Source organism: Ochlerotatus camptorhynchus, unplaced genomic scaffold (assembly GCF_037179485.1).
Source record: "Ochlerotatus camptorhynchus isolate MF236.1 unplaced genomic scaffold, CSIRO-AGI_Acam_v1.1 ptg000192l, whole genome shotgun sequence".
NCBI lineage: Eukaryota > Metazoa > Arthropoda > Insecta > Diptera > Culicidae > Ochlerotatus > Ochlerotatus camptorhynchus.
This window is the reverse complement of record NW_027040682.1, coordinates 1,024,806-1,048,294: the sequence shown is the minus strand read 5'-3', so window position 1 is coordinate 1,048,294 and position 23,489 is coordinate 1,024,806. Positions and strand designations below refer to the sequence as shown.

The following is a 23,489-nucleotide window of genomic DNA, read 5'->3' as shown; positions in this document are numbered from 1 at the left end:
AATCCAATGATAGCGATCTTGAACACAAAGATAGGTCGAGTCGGCTTTCTCGAGCCGGAGGTTTTGCTATACGTGTCGCTTCACCAGTATTCAAAATAGTCAAATTGAAATCGTCACATAAATCGTAAAAAATAGCCGCTCTATTGTCGTCATATAGATCGCCCCACCCAGTACCATGGGATAAGTTGGTAGTTAATGTAATACTCTTTATGGCATGGTCATCATTCAACACTCACAATAAACATCTAGCAATTGGTTTTTATTATTTTAATAATTTATTAAACAATTAAAAATATGCTTCACTTTATATATAAGTTTCCTTACTTTTCTTGCATTTCGATTTTCCACTGTGTTTTTGTGGTTGTTTTTCTTCTTCTTCTTATCCATTGTTATTGTGTATAAATTTTGCTTCCATGTTGTTATTATATTATGGGCGATTTTTTTTATCTTTTCTTCCTCTTACTAATTTATACATTACGACTTGCCAATCACTACACAATTGCATGATTATCGGTTAATAACTATGCTTGAATACAGTAATTCACTTTTTTGTTTCGTTTATTTATAATAATAATAATAATAATTCAAAATATTCGTATACAGTCTATATATCTGTTAAAACCAGATTTCATTCACACCGTTTTGCTTTATTCTGTTTCTCTAGCGCAAATTTTCTTCTGCTCGCAAAAACAAAATAAATATAGGAGACGGGATAAAACTGGGGATAAATAAGTAGAAGGATTAAGTAGTTAGTAAGGGCATCTATACAAGAACAGAAGAAACAAAAGAAGCTATACAGGTTGATGATGGGAAGCGAACTGATTACGAATGAAAAAAAAAAAATCCTGCGGTTCAAGTGTTTGGAAAGAGTGGGGGAGAAAAAATTTAATTGATTCAAGTTGTCATGAAATAACGAACGATGCAGCCGCAGGTCGGAAGTTGATGAGTGCGGGGTCAAAGGAGAAAGAAATTAACATTCGTGCAAACATCATCATCTCGTTTTCTCGGGTTCTCGTTCACGCTCACGCCTCGCGTACTTTTCCACGCTGTGTTCCTATTTTTTCATCTCTCATCTCGCTTTTTGTGAGTTTGACCGTCTCTGACTCTGTTTTATTATTTGTTATTTTGTTTTTATTCTCTTCAGCTTGTTTTGTTTTTTTTTTCGTAAATAATTATTATGTGCCAGTTTCGCACGGGATCGGTCCGGAAAACTGGAGAAAGAACTGCAGAAGCACAGATCTAGGAAAACTATTGCGATCGTCAGCCATGATGGCCGTTCGTTGGGTTGTTGGGTGAAGAAAATCTAGAAGCAGCATATTTATGTCGGCAATTTATCAATTATGGATTCCGAGGAGGGTCGTTATGGTGATTTGGAAGTTTTGGTTGTTTTCCTCTACCTCGTCTCGATTTTCAGTGGATTTTTTTATTCATTGTTTTACAAGAGCAATTTCGGCCTTCCGGAGCGAGCGTATTTGTCTGGCTTGTGGGGGGAATGAAGGGCGAAATGGTCAAGCGAACTGAAATTTGAAAGCTTGCATTTTAAAATGAATGAAGAACCAGATGTTTGAGGTAGCAAATGATTAGAAATCAAAAGCACACTTTACCCCAATGCCTCATTATCTATGGGTAACGAGATAGAAGAAGCAGTGAATGGGGCCTGGTTTGCACCGTGAAATTAGTGCGCTCGTAGATAATCAAACACCGGTTACACCGGCCAACTGGCCGACTGGGCTTCCCCGCTGCTGTTCGAGAAATTAAAATCACGGTCTCTAATTGAATAATCACTGTTTTGAATTTCGCATAATGATGCGGTTAACTTTGGTTAAGTATTCTCTGCTGCTTCTGCTACTACTGTTGGTTGTGCTTCCCTTGCTTGAATCCGGATCAATCCGTCGCCGAACGGGTTGAAGTTCGCGGCACACGGAAGTGTTTTGAGCTAAATTTTGTCCCTAGGCATTCGTTTTCTGGTTTTCTCCACAAAATTTGATTTAACCTGTGATAATTTGTTTGCTGTTTTTTTTTTTTCGTTTAAGCGAGATTTCAATTTTCCTCCAATAAAGGTGTAGCTGTATTAACGATAATAGCTAATTAAATTGTTGTTGTTTTGCAGTGATTTTCAAGCATAAACTGTACAGTATTAGGTTGCTTACGGTCGGTTTTTTGGGGATACGATTCTAAAAACGAAAATCGATTTTTAAATAAATTACAAATAATTTACAGCTCACATAGTCCTTCTTTTCGAAAGCAGCTAAAAAATTAGTCACTTTTCCTCCGTTAAAGACGACGGTGGTTAGCAAAAATGATTTGTTTTAGTTTTAAGCTAGAATTATTGATATGTACACACACGATTAAAGTAGGCTTTCTGGCTTCGCTCGCCGTTCACTGGACTGGAGGGAAAAGCCGAACGAAATTTCACTGTCTAGGTTAGGTTAGTTGTTTGCTATTATAGTACAAAGATAAACAACATGCTTAGACACGTAAATAATCGAACTAAGTAAAAAAAACATCTTCAACAACTGAAGTTATGGCAATTCGAAGTAGGCTCTGGTTTTTCTACAATCAATACGACGGTACAAACGATGGTACGGTAAACAAAGGTCACGTGTTCAATGTGCCGTTGATAAGACGGTGATAAGAAGGGAAAGCAAAATCGGCATTTTGGCAAAATGGCGGATGGAAACGAAAGAGAGAAAATATGGCGCTGGTGTGTGAAGGTTGATTGACATTTCCAAACAAGCATTATGACGACCAAAATAATTGAAAACTTGAACTGAACTCTATGAAAAATCTACTCTCAACTGTCAAAACTAACATTTTACCGTTTTGTGTGTTTGCTATATTTTTTTGCTCTCTACAAACGCTCAGCTTGGTAATGTTCTGCTGCGTCCGTTTCTTATGTACCACTAAACGAGTAAATTAATTCTAATTACGTATAAAAGTTTCATGAAATGCACCTTTCAGAGTGTGTGTGTGTGTGTGAGTGTTAATTACTTCTTTTTCGCTCGATTCCGGTTCGTCCCATATCTTTTAAAAGTTATCATTCTTCATGTTTTCTCTCTCGCTGTTAGTCTGGGGCTCATCCACAATTTATGACACAATTTTATCGCCGAGCCATGAGACTAATCCGCTGTTGGTTTTGATTTATGGACTGATTTATTCAGCAGCCGGTCGGTTCAGTAACCTGAATTTTCGCTTTGTTTTTTTTTGGCAGTGAAATGTTTTTCGGGAGTTTGTGTGTGTGTGTGAATGATTCTCTCATTGCGTTAAAATTTACCTTGCTTATACAGTATTGTCATTTTTCTCTTAAATGCTTCATTTCGCTTGTGGAAAGATGGCTTCCGCTTGATAAAAAGAACGTACATACGTAGAATAGAGTCTGTTAGTTTTTGTTTTTGGTCACACAGTTGGAAACATCCACTGGAGGGTTGCTTCTATACATATTTTTTTTTGTTTCACTAGAACACATGATCAGTTCACAGTTAGAAAGTCTTCTACCACATACCGATTAAATATGACAGTTAATGTTAATTTTTTGCGATGTTAAAATGTTTGCAGAAAAATGCCTTTCGTTTTATGATGTTTTTGTTTTTGCGCTTCATTGTAATGTATAAAATTGTATGTCGATGGATCAGTTTTCTACGCGTTTGTTTTATTTTTTTATTTCTTGGACTAGAAAGAGAGCTGCTTCATCTTTTTCCTAAGTATAAGAGCTTAGAGTAGAAGATAGCTTGTTTGCGTTAGTGTAGGATGGTTTCAAGTGATTTGTAGTTGAAAAGTGATAGATGGATGGCGACAGGGAGGGAGCAGTGCGACTTTTGACCAGCACGACTTCATTTGACCTAACCTAGTTTGCTCTTTGTTAATGAATAGAGAATGAAATGTACACGCATTGCCTTAAGTGTCACTTTCATTCGCCTACTATGTACTCTCTATGACTACTACACAGTATGAAACAACGACATTTACATCACACATCATTTTGTTTCGCCTGACACAAGTGGTACAAAGTAAACACAGACTTCAATGACTTACTACGCCTACTACGGTGACTTCGATCTACATACATTTACAAACACACACGTACATATGACATGAGGATGTGTGGAGTTGTCCCTCCCCGGTTTATGCGCTTCCGGGTCACAGCTGATCGCTTGCGTTGCTAGGTATCCATCGTGCTGTCGTATCTGGTCGCACTGTCAACTATATTGGACCGTAGTCACTCAGGGCTTGTCCTGGTTGCGGTCCTGGCAGCGTTACGACGACCGACACGGCCCGGGGATCAACCACCGAGCCAGAGCCTGCAGTGAGTGTGGAAGCGCCGCCAATGTCTCCAGGTCATACGTGGCTCAGCGGGGTTTGCTTGAGGACATGGTGGTGCAGATGGTGATGACTAGTGGATGCCACGCTGCCGACTGTTTGCGTGTACGGAGTGGCAAGAAGGGACGCTGCCGCTGAACCGGGTATTCCGATTCCAGACGTTGCATATGGCTGAGGGAGTGGTGGCCGTGGCTTTATCAGAACCTGTCCGGCACCGGTTGGATCCGGCGAACCAAACAATCTTCTCCAGAGTCGTCGCCACGATTCCACCGTCTTGCCGGACCATATCCACACTCCGGACGTAATGCCCACTGCCAGTGCCATAAAGTACTTCAGCATAAGCACCGAATACAGAGGTTTCTGTCTGATTCCGGTTCCCACCTTGCAAGGACACGTCAACCCCGTCATCCAGTCCTCGGTGAAGTTTGCTTCGTACAAATGACATCCGATAACGATCGTAGCAGGGACCGTGTAAAGAACGCTAAAAATTCCTATCCGGATCATCAGCTTCTCCAACTTGTCAGCCTTCGATCCGGCACCGATACCACCTTGCTGTTTGATTACCGAACGAATCCTGAACAGTGACACAAACCCGGCCATCAAGAATGTCGTTCCTATCACCAAATATACAAACAGTGGTGCCAGTACAAAGTTCTTCAAATTTTCCACCGACGTATTTCCAACGTAGCAAATTCCGGCAATTGGATCACCATCTACCGCAGGCCTCAGCAGTACAGAAACGGTTTGAACCGTCGGTATCAGCCACGCCGCCAGATGGAAGTACTGCGAGTGCTTCGAGATGGCTTCATTACCCCACTTGAGTCCAGCAGCCAGGAACCAGGTGAACGACAAGATCACCCACCAAATGGACGAGGCCATTCCGAAGAAGTAGATCATGATGAAGATCATCGTACACGAGCTCTGCCCCATCGAGGGATATTTTATGGCTCTCCCATCGCAAGCGATTTCGTCGTGTCCGAGGAACAACCGTGTCAGATAGCCGCAGGACACGATGAAATAGCACGCCGACAGGAACACAATCGGACGCTCAGGATACTTGAACCTTTCGGTGTCGATGAGGAACGTGGTGAGTGTCATTAGTGTGCTTATGCCGCAAAGGCCGGACCATAGCGCGATCCACACCCCGGCGAAGTCCTTTTCCTCCTGGCTGAAGAACGCCCCCCGACACGGGATCGCGCAGTTTATTACGTCGCCGACCCTTTCGACACTTTGGTTGTGCAGTAGGTTTTCCTTCCCCAGGGTCACCAGTGGCTCCCGACACCGGCATATGCACTCTTTTGTTCTTTCCCCTGGGGGATTTTGGCAGTTTTTTGAATTCTTGCCCTTGCATTTGTTGTTCTGACCGGAGGCACCACCCGCGGACGAACCGTGGGATTTACGAGTCGGTTTAGAGTGCGAACCGCCGCCGCCGCCTCCTCCTCCACCCGAAGAATGACTGCCATCATCTTCGCTGGGTTGTTCCATGCACAGGTTATCGCTATCGCCTGAAACGGGCAAGTTCTCGCATGCCATCCGTTCCGGCCAACTGAAGCTGTACTGCTGCATAATCGGTGCACAGCCAGCACGTGCCCGTTCGCACACACTCCGACACACCGGAAGTGGCTTGTGGTAGTCTTCGATGCAGATGGGAGTGTACATCGAGCACAGGAAGAATTTAAGATCCGGCGAGCATTTGATCTCGACCAGCGGCCAGAACTGGTGCACCTCCAGTCCGGCTTCCTCCTGCGTTTCGTGGTTCATCTCGTTTGGAAACGAGGTTAGATTGTAGCCGATGCCTCGACACATCGGGATGGTGATTTCCTCGCAGCGCGAGTGAGGATCTTTCGGTATCGCTGGCAGGTGGGGTGCAGGGCTTGCTCCACCCCCACCATAGTAGCTCGAATCGGCTCTAGTACTGCACAGCAGCAGTAGCAGACACACCGTCAGCGAGCTGATTCTGGTTGTTCGTGTCATTCTGAATACGGCGTTGACTGATGAAAGAATGTGATTTCGAATCTAATTTTCTGGTCCGAAAATGAGACGAAATTGTTTGCTGGTAGCCTGCAGCCTGGGTGCAAAACTTCAATTAGATTATCTTCATCGTTGCGCTTCCTGCCCGTCTACTGCCATAGGGTTTGCAAACACTTTCCTCTTCGCTGTCAGTTGTTGTCGTCGTCGTAGCCGCCGGAGTGTCACATGTGCTCTTCGAACAGATATACGTGAAGGCTAGTCCTTTGATACGGCGACGGTTCGGGGGATGGGTTTCCAGGGGGTGTGAGCAAATTCAATTCAGAAAACTTGTTCTCCAAATCAGTTGATGCTGCAGCAGTGTGTGATGGCTTTTGACGGGTGTGCTCGGGTGAGCGAGAAAAGTAGCAATGACTGTGTAGTGTTGGAATCACACTCCCGGGGTTCTGCAAAATAACAGAGAAAGAGAAAAACGAGAAGGAAATGAATATAAATTAAATTATAATTAATATCATATGGCGGGGAGAGAATTTAAATTTAAAACGAAATTATGTTAGACATAAATGAGTGAAGTCAAGTGTGTACACACAGATCGGTTGGATGGCGATGGATTTCCTGTTTTGGACATGCAGCACCATTGAGCAAATTGTTTGCTAATGCGTTGGGGATTGCACTTTTACGACAGCCAAAATTGGCAATCTGGGTTTGACGTATTATTCCATATTCTATTGAATTGACATTTAATTGGAATGTTATCGAAAATTTAACTCGAATCATAATTTTGTCTAATGAGTTATTTTCTGAGTTCCATTCAAAATAAGGTTGAATTTCAATCTGGTACCTACACTGAACCAATATGACATATTCCTGTTATGTGGAAGTCTAATAAATTTGCGCTATAAGATAATCCAATGAAAATCATATGATTGAAAATGTGTCAGGTAAATTCTATATGAATATCTGATACATTTGCAATGCTGATTATTTGGTAACTTTTATTTGATCGGTCAAATTATAATTATTAACTGAAATGGATTTAAAACCCATAAGCATAAGTTTTACTTTTCACCACAACATAATAATATATGTGTCATAAATCAATCGAAGTAAAGTTTATGTGAAAATCACATGAAATTTACTTCTTCTTTTGACACATATATTTAATCGATTTCTAAAAATGAATCGAAAAATAAACATCAGGCAGTGGGGAGCTTTCACAGTTGTGTCTTTTTTTTTGTAGCTGGTTTAGGATTCCATCAAGAACTGTTGAGGTGTGATGCTTTCGGTGTCTGCGCTCGATTCCACTGGGCCACGGCTGACTTCAAGATTGAGCTCGTTCAATTAGCATGAAGTAAGAACAGAACAGAACAGCAGAATGTAGTGCAACGTTATGCTCGTTTTGCTAGAGTGAAGAAAAATAGCACTGACAAATTTATGCTCCGTTTCGGTATTGTCGTGTATATTTAAATCTTTCTTAATGCTCCTGTGTGCAATAAAACAATGACTACATTATATGAGTTCATGGAACTGGTTCATGAAGTTCGAGAACTAGTGCTGGAATCTGAATTAACCGTGCACACTAAGATTTTGTTTCCGTGTTCGGTAAATTTTACCAACATCAGAACAACTGAACATTCGGTAAAATGTTGACCCTCATTTTGAAGGCAATTGAATTTGAAAAAATAGTTTCAAAACATGTTCAACCTTGTTTAAATGTTCAAATCTTGTCATTTTAGTAGAGATTTACTTTCAAAGTAGCTTTTACCGAACAGTTCAGCTGTTCAGATTTCAGTAAAAATTACCGAAGTCGGCGATAATTTCTAAGTGTGTGTAGAAGGCTTATAATTAGAATCTTAGCAAAGTAAATATTGCAGTAGAATCATTTTTTTTTCAATCTCAATACATTCTTTTAAGGAACCCCTTATCTTATGGAACAATGATAAACAAGGATTATTCAATGCAGTATCATTGTTGTTAGCTATATTTAGTTCGACTCGAGGTTCGACTAATCATTTTAATGAGTGTACGATAACATCGTTGAAAATTGTTTCAATAATTTATGAAGAACAATCATGTAGGATGTATTTTATTGAAAGCGATATTCATACCAGAAACCAATGCCAAAACAAATGTTTGCTGTTGGATTTCTTAAAAGGCAAATCTATATGACTATGTAATGATTGGGATAGATCTGTTTACAAGCTTTAAACGTCAAAAATCAAAGGAAGCTATTACAATGAGATATACATGTTTTCCTATACTGCAAAGTTAAATAACTGTCCAATAGTTTCTACATGTCTGTTTTCACGCGACATATCAACAAACGTCAAAAATCGTTAAAAGCAACTCCAATAAAATAAACATAAATATCTTAAAAGCTATATCTTTTAGTGAGCAATATTCATCATGAAAACAGGTATATTTTATTGAATTTTCTCATAGTGCAAACTTATATGATTTTCTATTAGTTTCTAGATGTCTGTTCCCTCCCGTTATATATCACCAGTTTTCACCATGAAATATATCAGACAATATTCATATACATCTTATCTATCGCTAGCCACGCTCGAAGCAAAGTTTTATCAATTACTAAGTATGTGAAATTACGATAGAAATCATTCCATATCACAGTCATAGTTTTTAAGTGATAATCCAATGGAATCTATCAAACATCACATAGAATGAATAAATCTGCTGACATTGCTATGTTATAAGATGGATCCAATAAACGGTACATGTCGATTTGTTTCAGTGTACTGATTTAAATATTTATCTATAACACTCATGAAATTCTTTGCATAACGCACCAGAAACTTCATGGAACTCACCTTAAAATTCGCTTCAGATTCCTTATAAGAATACGTTGAAATTTTCCTCCCTCTAACGCCCATAAGGGAACCGTTAAAATAACCTACACACTTAGAAACAACTAATTTTACACGCGTCAGAATCCGTCTTTGACATAAAAGGTGAGACGTAAACAAACATGTCATGTAATATTAAGTGCTCCGAGACTAAAAACTTCGTTCCTCGACGAAAAGTACGATTGATTGAGCTATATTTCGCGTCTGTTATGACTCAAATTTATGTCAAAATTGACGCTCGTATATGTCACCCTCAGAGCACCTAAATTTACATGAATTTTTCAAAGTGTGTGCTTTCTATGTATAGGAACTTGTGTTTCTGTGGACTGGTTCAAACCCGAATTGGTCAAATGAACCGGTAAGTGCAATATTGTTTGTTATGCATACATTATGCTAATCTCGCGTAGCTCAATAAACCGATTTTTGTGTACCGGTTCATTTTACCGATTTACATCTGAACCGATAAAGTCTATTCTATATGTAATGTTTTTTATTATGCTTAACCCTCAAGCGCATATAAGGTAACCGTTAAAGTTACCTATTTTATATTTATGGAAGGTTGTTGGCAGGCAAGGAAAATCATTTACATTCATTTGGTGCATTCATTTACATTCTACTGCCTTTACCTTTATTCATCAACAGATTTCCGCAAAATAATTTAGAAAGTTTTTATTTTGCTTTTGTGAATAACTCAAATCTGTATCTCTTGTGCATTATGCAAAGACGAACCAGCCAACGGCTGAAAGTCTCTATAATAAAGAAATCAATCAATCAATCTTGTGCATTATGAATCATAACGAACAGAACCCACCATTGTTTTTCAGTGACTGTAAATTACATTCACTGAAAAACAATAGCAAGTTCTCTCCGCTCTAGAAGGTCATGCCTAAGAGACAAATATTTGAGTAATTCACAAAAAACGTAGGGTTGTAGCTTATATCAAAATCTACAAAAGCTTCAATCACCATTTAAAAAAAATTCTTTGATGAAAAAAGGTTAGAGGCAAATGAAAGTTAATGAATGCACACAATTAATGTAAATGATTTTCCATGCGGTTCATTTTACCGCAACCCAACCCAGAACAATTCCGGGGGTATTCCGACAATCACCGAGGTCCTGCCGTGGCCGGATGCGGGAAAAGTGGTATTTTTCAATATCTTGCGTTTCAATCATCAAGATTTTGATGAAAGATATTCGAATACAACTAAATACAGCCATGTGAGTCATGTTTGGGTAAACGGATCACTCCGGAATACCGAAACATGTTCCACCATTGTATCACTGCCTTTAGGCCAGGCCCAAGCGCAATGACAGTGCAAGCGAAGCGACAGTGGCAGTGAAAGAGCCCGATCTGAGTAAGCCTACTTGTCGAATTAAAACTACTTAAAACCAAATCGACTTCTGATAGGCATCTTTATGTAATTTTTGACAGCTGTCAAACTTGCCGTTTCCGGTCCACTGACGCCCACATTGCGTTTGGGCCTTAAGAAGTTAGTGGTATGACTCTAAGATTTTCGAGGCTAAAAAATCCAGTCCAAACCAATCCAAGACGAAATATCCATTTTCTAAGCATAAACAAAAAGCATCCCTCATAACCAATAACAAGAGTTTGCAAGAGCTTGCAAAAGCTTGTGGATGCTCGTGAAGGATGCAGAAAGGATACAAAGGGATTATTCGTATTGGAGTGGCTTGGACTGTTTTTGTAAGCTTTGAGTCATACCCCTATTTAAGACCGACCTATCCAGGAAATTCGGGAGAAATTCCCGGCGAACGTTTGAATTAGCTTCTAAAGGAAGCTGAAAAAACTTCGAGAGAAAGAAGAAAGAATCGCTTCTGGCGGAATTTTAAGAAAAATTCTAAGAAAAGTTGGAAAAATATCCGGGGAACTTCCAAGAAAAATAATAAGAAAATTCTAGGAAAAATTCAAAGAAACTTTCGAAAAAAATCGGATGACATATCCAGAAAGGTTTCGAAAATCGGAAGAAAATTCCAGGAGTGGCCGTTTCCAGGGAAAGCAAGAAGAAGCTTGGAAAAACCTCCGGAAGAAGCTTATGGAGAAATGGAAGACGAAATAAACTTCTGGGAGACTTCAATGATACTTCAGGTAGAATTTTAAAGGGAATTCTTGGAAAAGAAGGAATAAACTTCCTGGAGACGCTGAAAAAAACTACGTGAGGTAGTTACAAAGAGACTTCTAAAAAAAGTCAGAAGCTTCTTCCGGCGAAATCTTAACGGTTTTCGGAACAGTCTAAAGAAACTTCTAAGAGAAGTTGGGATAAAAATTCCGGAAGAAATGATTTTAGGGACATGTCGAAAGAAATTTGCTGTGAAAATCGGTAGAACCTTCAAGGGAAAGTTAGCCGCATATTCCGGGGGAAGTTGAAAAAAAAAAACTGGCGGGAGAAGACGGAAAAACCTTTCAAAGCGAAGCCAAAAGAAGCTCCCGAGGTAAATCAAAATAACTTAGCGGGAGGAATTGGAAAACAACTTACGGACTAATTTGGGTGGAAATTCCAGGGGAAAGTTTTAAGAAACTTAAGGAAAGATTAAATTAACTTCAGAAAGTAAAAAAAAAAAAACATTCTGGTGGACCTTTTCGGTGACATAAAAGAGAAAAGTATTTCCGATTCCCAGGAATTACCGAAATGAGCCATTAGCTGTTTCTCGATTTATTTTTGCCAAACACGGTGAGGAAATGGAAACACTAGTCGAAATAGTATCAAACATAAGCGAGCATGCATTAAGTACGTCACGTCATTTTTGGGAAACTCAACCCCCCCCCCCTTCCCTCCTTTTGACACGTTTTTTGTATACCTATTGGTATAAATCGGTATAAAATTTAAAAAATCGGTACAAATACCGATAAATCGGTATATCTGGCAGCGCTGTCTCCGACGTCGTTTCTATCTGAAGTAACGTTTCCGTGCCACGATTTATAGAAAAGTGAAAAATACGTTATTTAGAAAAAAAATGAAAAATTCAAGATCACCGAATTTTAGAATGTGAATGGTTGCCCATAACAAACCATTATGCAAAGTTTCCTGAAAATTGGAGATAGTCGAGTCATATCGATTTGTAATTTGGCGTGGATGGTATTTTGTTCAAATCGCGTGTGGACCCTTTTAATTTTCCACAGATTTTTTGAATTGAGCCATGATAATTTTTGTTCAAGTCCTTAAAACCTCAATAGGAGATGTCTGGAATACCTTTTAAGCAAGTCATGGATTTTCTGTGGAAAAGTTCCAAAAGTGCTCTGGCCCCGTCTCAATAGCCGAATGTCCCAAGTCGCCCCAAGAAATCCACTGAAGCTCAACGAATGTTTCAAAGTGGTCACAGACATTTTCTCGACCACCAATTCTATATTATGGACACAATAGCAAATATTGCGCCCAACACTGTACGCTTGACAGGGAGGAGTTTTTGTAACGCTGAGCCATGTTCGGGAAAAGTTTGGGATCCTGCAACGCGCCGCCCATATGGGGCCTCGGCCCCGTACCTACGGTAAAATGCATCGTCATTGTAACGTTTCAACATGATGTCGCACCGAGATAGAGATAGGAGCGATGACGTGTCATGTGTGTGTGTCTGTATATGTGTGTCGTTGGTCGGGATTTTGGGCAACCGAAACAACAGGATAAACTTTTCCCTAGCCATGGAAGTGGAGCCATTTTGCAACTTTGAATGTAGATGGCTTTTTCGAGCAATTTTACTAAATTACGTCCATTAAAGCTGGCAAGCAACCACTTGCCGGGATTTACCGGGTAGTGTGAGGAACGGTGGACCAGTAACCATGATGGTATGGTATGGTTACGATGTACACTACCCGTCATATGTATGGAATCGCTTGAAAAAGTATTGCACTTATATTGACATCACCTTGAAAAGTTTAGCATCATCTAAATAGAATGTACAATACCTACTTGGGCTGATGCCAAACTTTTCAAGTTCAATTTGAGTGTTGTAATAATTTTCCAAGCGATTCCATACTCATGACCGGTAGTGTATACGTAGCTTCCGGGATCCAGCTGCCAAAGGACATTTTTCGATCGATGGCCCCAAATTGAATCACCGGTCCACTTTTAATTGAGTTTGAGACAGGAAAAGGGCGTTTAGGAGCAGTTTGAGTGTGGCCGGTTTTCGGTCGGTTGGAGTTTGATGCTAAGTGAACAGGACCGGGTGCTTTTAGCTTTGTCATGTTTATTTTTTCTGTGGGGTTTGAAATTAATTGCAGTATCTATCAACAAAGTCAATTGGTTTTCGTATTTTGCTAAAAGTTTTACTGGAGTATATTTCTACTTCTGATTACCAGGTTGAATTGGAAAACTAAACAATTGCACCGCAGCAGCCTCTTGCATTCGACCAATCATGCATGTAGCGGTCGATTTCTCGGGGGAAATCCGGAGCACACAGAACGTGTTAGGATCCGCGTGCTCTCGGAAAACAACTTCCATCGTTTCCGTCTCTTTGCTTGGCACCATTCTTGGCTGGCTTGCAGCCGTGATGGAAAGTGAGTGGAACAGGATCAATGAACCAGCATAGCGTTCCGTATATATGGAGAACAGCAGCATTGATTGCACACTGAAACCACTATCGGGACTTCCGTTGCGCTAAGCTGTGAGCATACCTACGAATTTTGCAGGATTATGCACCAGAATGCAGCAAATGTTTTGTGTAATTTGAGGTTATGAGCTGAAGGGACTTACCATGCCATACAGTGCAGCTATATCGGTACGGCACAACAATGGCGCTTCAGGGAAATGCTTCTAAATTCATGCTTGCTCATTAGTGCTGTACGAGTTGGCAGATGAGTGCTTCCTGTGCATCAGTAGTACGACAATCTGCATGCAAATGTAGATACGGTCAACTTCTTGATGGTGTGAGTGTTTGCACAGAGCGGGTGGTCATTGTTGCAAGCTCTGTAGTATGCTGCGGACGAAGGTCAAAAGTGTGCTTTAAAAGTGAGGATTCGAGCAATTTAATCTAGCAGAACTGGCCTGTTCGTAGATTAAGGGTGGTTGGACTAATTGAAATCAGGTGGTTTCGAATAAATTGGGTTTGAATTTAATTACATCGAAATGTGGACGTTGCTACGCAACTCCGAGAAAGCAGGTACAACTGTTTACATGACGCAGCCGTAATTGAAATAACCAACTGGTACCGAAGTGCACTCGATCCTCATACACTGCACTGGAGCAGACAGCGTGCAGTCGAGTGCATTCCATCATCATCACCGCACTTTTCCACACTCGTATGGCTTCAGATGTTTAGGAAAATAAACACCCAGACAGATAAGTACCCACAGACGACCAGGCCGCCGAAGGTGTTAAAATTAGCCAACAACAATCCTCTTTTCCAATATTTTGAGAGCTTGCAAACACCTTAACCGGTTTCCACCTTGCCTTGTGCGCGTTATTGCCACAAGATCAAATTTCGTCATAATGAAACCGTTTGGCATCAATTTTACATTCACCCTCCGCTCCACTTTTTGCGCTGTGGGTTTGTAGGTACCTATCGTACTACTTCAAGTTTAGCTCAACGCACCGGGCAAGAGCAGTTGATTCTCGCCCACTTTATGGTAGTCTTTTCTTTCGAGGAACGAGAAAAAAAAGAGTCGATTGCTCTCGCCTCCCCAGTCAGTTGGACTTCTCAAGTATCTTCTGCTTGGAATTAGAGTTTTGCAGGTACCTAACATTGGTGAAGTTAGGATGGGGCAACTCTTACTATAATTTTGAAATGTTTTTTTTTATTATTTAAATATCAGTCTGATTGATCTGTTCTTCAATTTTAGAATTCATTACCATAAGCATAGGTTAAATAAGAATATGATTTTATACATAAAGAATTACTTTCAATCAAAGTGTTTGTTACGTCATACGTGAAGTTTACGACTACAGAGTTGGGAGGAAATGCTATATTAATATCAACATGAAGCTTTAGTGCGATAATTTGTAAGCAAGAGAAAGTTCTGAAGAAGATAAATTGATAGTTCCGTTAGAGTACGGCAGTATGAAAATTGAACAGTAGTTGAAATTGAGCGAAGTTCACTTGGCGGGTGAGGGGATTTGAAGTTTATCCTCAAATCCACAGGCTAAAGAATCATGCTTTCTGAGTAGAAGATCGTGGGTTTAGTCCTGGGCTCCTTCAAAATAAAATAATTACCTTGTTCGCATCGCCTGCTTAAGCAAATCCTGACATCCCGTTAAGTATATGTTACATCAACAATATCCTTCTTAACCACGTAACGGAGAAGGTGGGCGTGGCCGGCATCGGTAACGGCTTTTCCTGTTCTAAACTTTGATTGGAGAACTTCCAAATAGTTTTCCTTACGCAATCAGAATAAGAACGTTAAAGTAGATACATGACAGTTGCCAGTATGCAATCTACGAATTACTCCTTTACAAACGCAACGCAACGCAACAATCAAGCTGCTTGAAAGCCCTACAAGGGCAAATCCACGCCAAATAGCGATAAAATAAACGAATTTCAGATTAGTCAGAATTCCATGAAACTTCGCATAACTGTTCGCTAGGGGAAATTAACCAGGTATGTGCTAGAATTCGGCCATTTTGACGCTCACCTAATTTTTCAAATTGGCGTATTCTATATTTGTCACTAAATTATAAGCACGAAAACGGCTCATCGAATCGAAAAAAAAAGACAAACTTTTAGGAAACTGGATTGCTCTTTCAAAAAACAAAAACCAACACAAACTTTCATCAAAAATGAAAACAAAACTAAGAAAACCCTTAATGACATAAAGGACATTTTAAAGATTTTTATACTTATGATTATTTGGAAGCTTATCAAAAGTGCTTTTTTTACAGAAGCTTCCACATATGGATACTTTAAAATTGGCTATCATCGTAGATCATCAATTTTTAGTAAACATTTAGAACTATTTTTTCATAAATATTTTTATGCTATTTTTCGCAAAATAATTTGTTTTCGATAATGAGAATCGTTTTTCTGCATAAAAAAACATAAGTATTGCGAGAATACAAGTTCTAGATTTTTACTATAAATTGATATTCTGCGATATTGGGCAATTTTATGAAGTCCATTTTGTCGAATATCAGAAAATAAGCTTTTGTCATAAGCTTTCAAATAGTTATAAATTAAAAAAAAAACATGTAGGGGAAATGGATGTAACGTCGGCCTAAATTTCCCTAATTTGGGCCCATACATAAATTCAGCGATCGACTGAATTTTCAATAGCGACCAAAAATATCCATTAGCACTGTCCCATCGTTCATCTAGATAAAATTGATAAATAGTAGATTTTTAGCGATGGGCACCATCTTAAATCCATAGGCTAACATTAGAGCCAATTTCCCTTACTTATTATGTTATTGTTGGGGCCGCCCTTAGCTCAGTCGGTAAAGGCGCAGCTACAAAGCAAGACCATGCTGGAGGTGACTGAGTTCAATTCCCGGTCCGGTCTAGGAATTTTTCGGTTTGGAAAATTTCTCGACTTCCCTGGGCATAGAAGTATGATTGGACTTGCCACACAATTATACCAATGCAAAAATGGGACAGGCATCCAAAGCTCTCAATTAATAACTGTGGAAGTGCATTTAGAACACTAAGTTTGTCATCATTTGGATTAGATGAGCCGTTTTCGTGCTACGCTGCAGTGTAAACGTGAGCTCCTTGTATATGCTCCCCAACTAACAATTCAAGCTGAACAGTAAAAACAGAAGCTGATTACTGGTTCCAAGGTGTACGAATCTGGTTAACACCAGGCTGAATATATATTTTATTAGAAGTGCATAAAGCGAATTGTATCCCCATAAATCAACCTCAGTAAGTTAGCTGATTGAAAGACTGAACAAGTCTTATTTCAGCTTAACACTACTCCACAAATCAACAATGCACTACAAATATTTTGATAGCCTGATAGAATAATAGAAATCTACAGTTGCATTAACGACAGTTTAGTTCTGTTAAATGCACTGCCCACCTTTCTAATCCCAAGCAGCGCCAGCAGTAGAGACAAGGAAGAGGAGCTTTTTAGAGAGGAGCTGTTCACCACTTTATATTGCACTTAATTTTCAGACCGCATTTAAAAAATATAATTCAATTATGGCACTAAAATAGCATCCAAATGATCATCGAAATAAATCACGCAATTGTGTTTACTGCACTTCAAAAGGAAAGGAATATTTTACTTACAGGAAAGTTTTCGGCTGATTAAAATTACCAGGCTTGGTTGTTTAAAAGCTGAACAAAGGTTAACGTGGTCTATGTACAAAAAAATTTACCTGGGTATATTTTCAGATCACGACAATTTAGGATACTGTTGTCTTAGGAAAAGTTTTTCAGGTGACCAATTCCTTTAGGATGTTGATGAGATAAGTTCAGAATTCTCTCACTACGATGCGCTAGTGTACATAAGATTTTCCTGTATAGGATATATCTCAAAAGCTTGCCTTTACATGATGGTGTTGTGTTCGCTAAAGTTGTTCAGATGACCAAGTCCTTCCCAAGGGGTGGTTGATAAGTTTTTTAATTATTTTACAACGCACCGCACTATACACTCAATTCTGTTTTGTCAAGTTTTTTTTTTCGCTTCATTTTTGATCATGTGATCTCCAATTGATTACACATTAAATGCAACTTGTTTCTAAAGGTCCCAATAAAATCCAAGGTATTAAAAATGCTGTTCCCATCCTGCATGAGAGTGAAATATAAAAAAAATAAATAAATCGCATAACAACAGAATTGAGTGTAGTGAAATGATGTGTAATTTAGTGAATTGTAGCGTTATTCAATGTACGGAAGTGTAATATAACATGTTGTTGTATCATATAGTGTAATGAAGTGAACTTAAGTGGAATTTATTGTACCGTAATGTAATATGGTGTGATGTACTTTAGCGCAATGTGCACTATAGGGTAATGTAGCCTAATATAGCGTACTGTAGTGTAATGTAATATATTGAAGTGTTATCTAGTGCAATGTTGTTTGATATAGTGTAATTTAATGTACTATAATGTAGTGTTAAAAAGTGTAATAAAGTGGACTATAGTGTAATTTACTGTAATTTAGTGAACCGTAATGCAGCTAAATCCAGACACTAAGTCCATAAATCCAGAAACGTATAAAAGTTGATAAACAAGGCCAAATATGTTCCGAATGCCACGTTAATTTTATTACGAGTCAATAGTGTCGTCCATGTTAATCTAATATAATTATTATGCTGCCAAGTGGATGTAATGTTTAATTAGTGCAATGCGTTTTTTTATGTAGTTCATTCACGTGAAAGGCTCAATCATGTTAGTTTTACGGAGCCAAAAATTCATTTGATTTTAATTCATTTAACACTCTGTAACCGTTGTTAAATGTATCGTCACGTCTCTTAAGGTTATTTGGTGTTGGATTAGTAGGGTTAGTAGTCGTTGTATAAAATTGTTAATTTGTTAGTAGGATTAATTGTTTTTAATTTGAAAATTGTATAAAACCGTACAACAGTACAGTGGGTATGAGTATTCTATCAGTGGGTACAACAACATTCAGGCGAAATTGTGATTTCAAAATGGGTGGAAAATAACGTCTCACGAGAAGAGCAATGGGTTGGGAAAAGCGTGAAGGAAAACCGCCATTCCTCAATCAGTATCTGGCGTTAGTGTGCTTCGGATCGTTAAAATCAAGTGTCCTTAAAGTAATACAAAGTGAGTGGTGAATGGCGGGAATATCTATCTGTTCAATCAGCTAATACGGCTTGGCTAATTAATTACCGATAGCTAACATTAATCGAATGACCATGGACCAGTACGAAAATTAACATAAATAAACCCCGTTGCCCTCACAGGACCTTTTTGTGGTACCATTCGGTACTGCGCCATTTTGTGAACCAACAGGAAGCACACGAGTCGGATTATTGGTCCTTAGTGGCTATTAATCCTAACAGTAAAGGACATAATTTCGCTTTGACATTGCAAGGTCAAAATCGCTGCATTCCTCGGGCCAAGACGGCTCTAAACGCAAAAGAGGACCCCTCTCAGCAGAGCCACTCCGGCCTTGCCTAGATTCTGGTGATTCTTGTCAACGAGGGTAGACGCCAGGAGATCGCAGATCGCCAAGTCGATCTGTTGACCGATCCACTAGCAAGCAAATTCAAACATCACCACCCTGTCAGGCTTGATTCGCCCGACGTCAAGCTCGTCGTACGTAGGATCATCGGCGAGCGCTCGCACATCGGCAGAGTAGTCTTCGGCGGAGCAGAATCAACGGCAGCAGTTTAGTGCCGGTACGTCAAACCCCAATAGTAAAAACCCACTGTACCACTGTAAAACTCAATAGAACTACTATTAGAAATCCAATCCACACCTGCTATAGCTTTTATTAATAAATAATTAGTATACACCCTTTGATTACTGTGTCACTTAAACTTTTCATAGCTTTTAGTCAGATGACAGTACTGCACATGAGGATCGCGAAGCCCCTCCAGATTACCCAGTAGTAAGCCGACCTTGAGACACAGCTCGAGAGGTTTCTTGCTACTGAGCGTTTTTACCGGGATACAGACAGTAGAGTTACGATGCCTCCGGTAAAATGTGTAACGGCAAACTTTCAATGTTTGAAAATCATAGCTCAGCCTATTTATTGACGAATTTCAAATCTACTGGCACCACTTGAAACTAAATTTTATTTATTTTTTAAAATCTTATTCTGTGTCCAGAGATTAAAAATCTATTGATAAATTGCTGAGCAATGATTTTTCAAACATTGCCAATGTTACACATTTTACCAGAGGTATCGTGTTTGGCCTCAATTGCTCTAAATATACTCTCAGAGCCATATTACAGTGATTGTTAAAAAAAATCACCAATACGTTTTTTTTCTCCCTGTCTTTTGCCTTTTCTCGTTCTTGCAACTCTTTCCCTCCTCTTTCCGTTGTTGCTCCTTCCCATAGGCGTAAATTAGGCTAGGGTGGACCATTGCCCCAGCTGACAAGACATTAACCATAATCCATCGGTAGTATAAGGGGGATCGACAAAATGTCTTGACTTCTACATTTAAAAATGACGGGTGGCGAAGATGTTCACTCCATCAGATTTTTTAAATCGATTTTTTACAGAAGTTCAAGGACCTTCTTAGAAATCATTGAAAATTCGTAGAAGCTAAGAGATTTCTTTCAGGGAAGTCGTAGGTTGTTGGGAAGCTGTTTAAAAGTTTCGGGATTGTTATATAACTTCAGGAAACCTCATAAATCTTCAGAAATTTCACAGCACTTTCGAAAACTTTTTAGAAATTCAGAACTGCGAAAGACTAATTTTATAGGAGTTCAGCTCTGCGAACTTTATAGAAATCCAGCGAACTTCGTAAAACTTCAGTGAACTACATAGAAATGCACATTATTTCATAGAAAATCATCAAACTTTATAGAAATTTAAAGAAATTTGTTAAAGTTTTGGCATTTTTCTTTTCCTTCATTAAGTTTCTTAATAGCTTCAGTGGCTATTTAGATGTGAAGTGAAACCGTAGAAATGCTTGGAATCTAATATACATTCGTAGAGCCCAAATTTTTTTGTGGGAAACTTCGTAAAAGTGGGGAACATGTACAAGTTTGAGTACCTTCAATGAAGTTAATGAAACTTTGTTTTGTTGCAGGAAACTCTATTAAACCTTCTTTTGTCTTTAGCACTTAAAAATGAATAGTTTAGGGAATTGTATATACTTTCGAACAGTTTTGAGGCAACCTTCTACTAGCAATTTAAAGAAAATGTAGCAATACAATCTAGATTTTTCTAGTTTAGCATACATAAGACTCTATTTTCTCAAGATTCTAGAAGAAATTTTTCATATTATTGTTCCACGGAAAAAATCGACTATTCGGAAATGTTATTTTGAACAACACGAATGATTTGATCCATAACGGAACAGAAAATAAACGAAATTCTTAAAAGTTCTGAAAGTAGTTCGTGATGCATAAGATATACAGATTTGAGTTATGAGCAAAAGTTGTAGCTCATAGCAAAAAAAACCTACAAAAGCTGTATACATCATTTTGCGGAATGCTGTTGATGAAAAAAGTTAGAGGAAAATGAATGTTAATGAATGCACGAAATGAATGCAAATGATTTTCCATGCCTGGTCCAGCCAACCTTGTAAAAAGTAAGCGAAATAAATAGAAAATCAAGAAACTTTGCCAAACTTTTTTTTGAAGGGCAAGGAACTATGTAGACGTTCAGGGGGCTTCATATAAGCTTGGCTAGATTTTCGAAAAAAATCGAGGAAATAAGGGGGTTTTGTAGATGGGAATATTGCAGAAATTCAACACTATGTTCTGAGATCTTGATCAAATCTCCGAGAACAGTGAATGTGACATAGGGAATATTTACAAGGTCAGTAATCTTGGTAAAAGTTGAGTTGCAAGTAGAAGTTATGTAAAATATAAACAAATCGTTTGAGTTCAGAAAGCTTCGTAGAAATGGACGCATCTTTCCAAAAAATCGTAAAATTTCCACAAATTTAGGAAACTGAATAGATGCTCAAGGATAAGTTAAATGGATTCGGGAGAAGTTCAGGGAGCATTATTTGAGTTCATGATAATGAGGTAAACGAACATTCGTTTAAGTTTTATTGAACTTAGTTGATATCAATGGATTTTCAAATTGATTTCAATAAAGTTTTCTTGATGTATTTCGTTGTGAAAAGGATTATTCAGTATTATTCTGAACATCAGAAACACTTCTTCACAAAATAGAACGCTCCGAAATTTATTTCTTCAATTCTCTTGGGTGGACCAGCTCTAAGTCTGAAAGGGAGGTCAGGACTGCCCCAGGTCCCCTTAATTAACGCCAATGCTCTTTCCACATTTCCAAAGCAAGTACTCGTTATCCCGGTAGCTGGGTGGTCCATTAGAGTGATGCAAAATTTGAAAATTTCGCTCCACAATACTTAAACGATTCCAAATAGGATCCTGACTAATCTCTCAAAATTAGAATCCATTTGGTGAGAAACTGAGATGACACAAACCATTTGAAGTGTGTATGGGAATTACTATGGTAAAACCAAGATTTTTGTTCATGCCTGTCTAATAATTCACCATATCGGTCTACTTCAAAAACTTTCAACTGTACTTGTAGGAAATTTTCCCAGCTACAACTTTTCAGAAGACCATTTTTTGATTAAAAGCAAGGATCGAAAGTTATCAATGGTTCAATGCGCTGATGTTTTATGATCATGCTCAATCAACTGCTCAGCAGGCAACATTGGTGTTTCTGGGGCGTTTGATAGGACACAAAAATCATGGCTACTATGTCACACTGCAAAATACAGTGTTGCCTACTGAGCAGCTGCTTGATCATGTCATAAGTTTACCAATCTCTTAAATAATTAATAACTTTTTCCTGTCTCGTTTTACATGGAAAAGTTGTAACTGAGAAAAATTTCTATAAGAATGGCTATCGAACTGTTTCGCAGCTCAATATGGAAAAAGACTAGAAGGCAATGAACAAAAAGTTGAGATTTCCCATAGTAATTTACATGTACACTTCAAATGGCTTGTGCGAAGTCTGTTTCTAACCAAATGAGTTGTAACTTTGGGAGGCTAATCAGGGCCCGATTTGAAACCATTTAAGCACTGTGGAGCGAAAAAGTCAAATTTTGCATCAGTCTAGTGGTCCATATGTCCTTATGTCAAATGTCGTCGTACCCGACTTAGCGATTTAGGTTCTCTCAATTTTGCTTACCGTGTCCTGACACTTCGTCGTATGGAGCCCATTTATGTCGCGATAATTCCAACTTGTTTTTGACTGCAATACCTCGTACCCAGGTCCCTTTCCCATGCAGTGTAGCTAAAATGATAAATTCATAGCTTACATTTGACCTACCGCAAGGGCGCAATGCTCAATCAAATCGCATTTCCATAAATAAATGACAAGACATTAGCAACGCAAGATGTCTCAATTTTCAGGGATACCAAAGCCTCGCTTCACCCATGAGTCCACGAGTGCGGTAAACCGATCGAGAGCGCGTGGTCTCTTCAGAAAACAGAAAAGCGTCAAAAACGCAACACAAGAAGTACGGTAATCCAATATCTTTATTGGCACTTCTGAAAACAGCTTCAAATCTTCTTGGTCCAGTTTACCCTTCTTTTCGACCATCTCAACTTCAGTAACATTATCAACAACAACAACAACCCCCTTCCTCCTTACTCAGCTCAGCTCTGCGACAACAGCGCGTTGGTTGGTAGTCCAAATAATTTCACGCTCCAACTAACCGCCACTGCCACTGAGTGGCTGAGCTGTTTTTTGCACTGAAGTGAACCCACAGGGATTCCGAGACAGATTCCACAAGGGTTTCCCAACGACAACGACGACGACGACGACGACT

The 23,489-nt window shown here is 39.1% G+C and overlaps 1 protein-coding gene across 1 annotated transcript in view; it reads right to left on the bottom strand.

Annotated features, from left to right (window-relative positions):
- Positions 1-252: 252 nt before the first annotated feature.
- fz2 (frizzled 2) overlaps positions 253-23,489 on the bottom strand; it is a 160,034-nt gene continuing 136,797 nt past the window's right edge. The window contains exon 3 of the mRNA XM_065223409.1: positions 253-6,731. Coding sequence (XP_065079481.1) covers positions 4,336-6,291 — 1,956 coding nt within the window. The 5' untranslated portion in view covers positions 6,292-6,731 and the 3' untranslated portion in view covers positions 253-4,335. The remainder of the gene's footprint in view (positions 6,732-23,489) is intronic.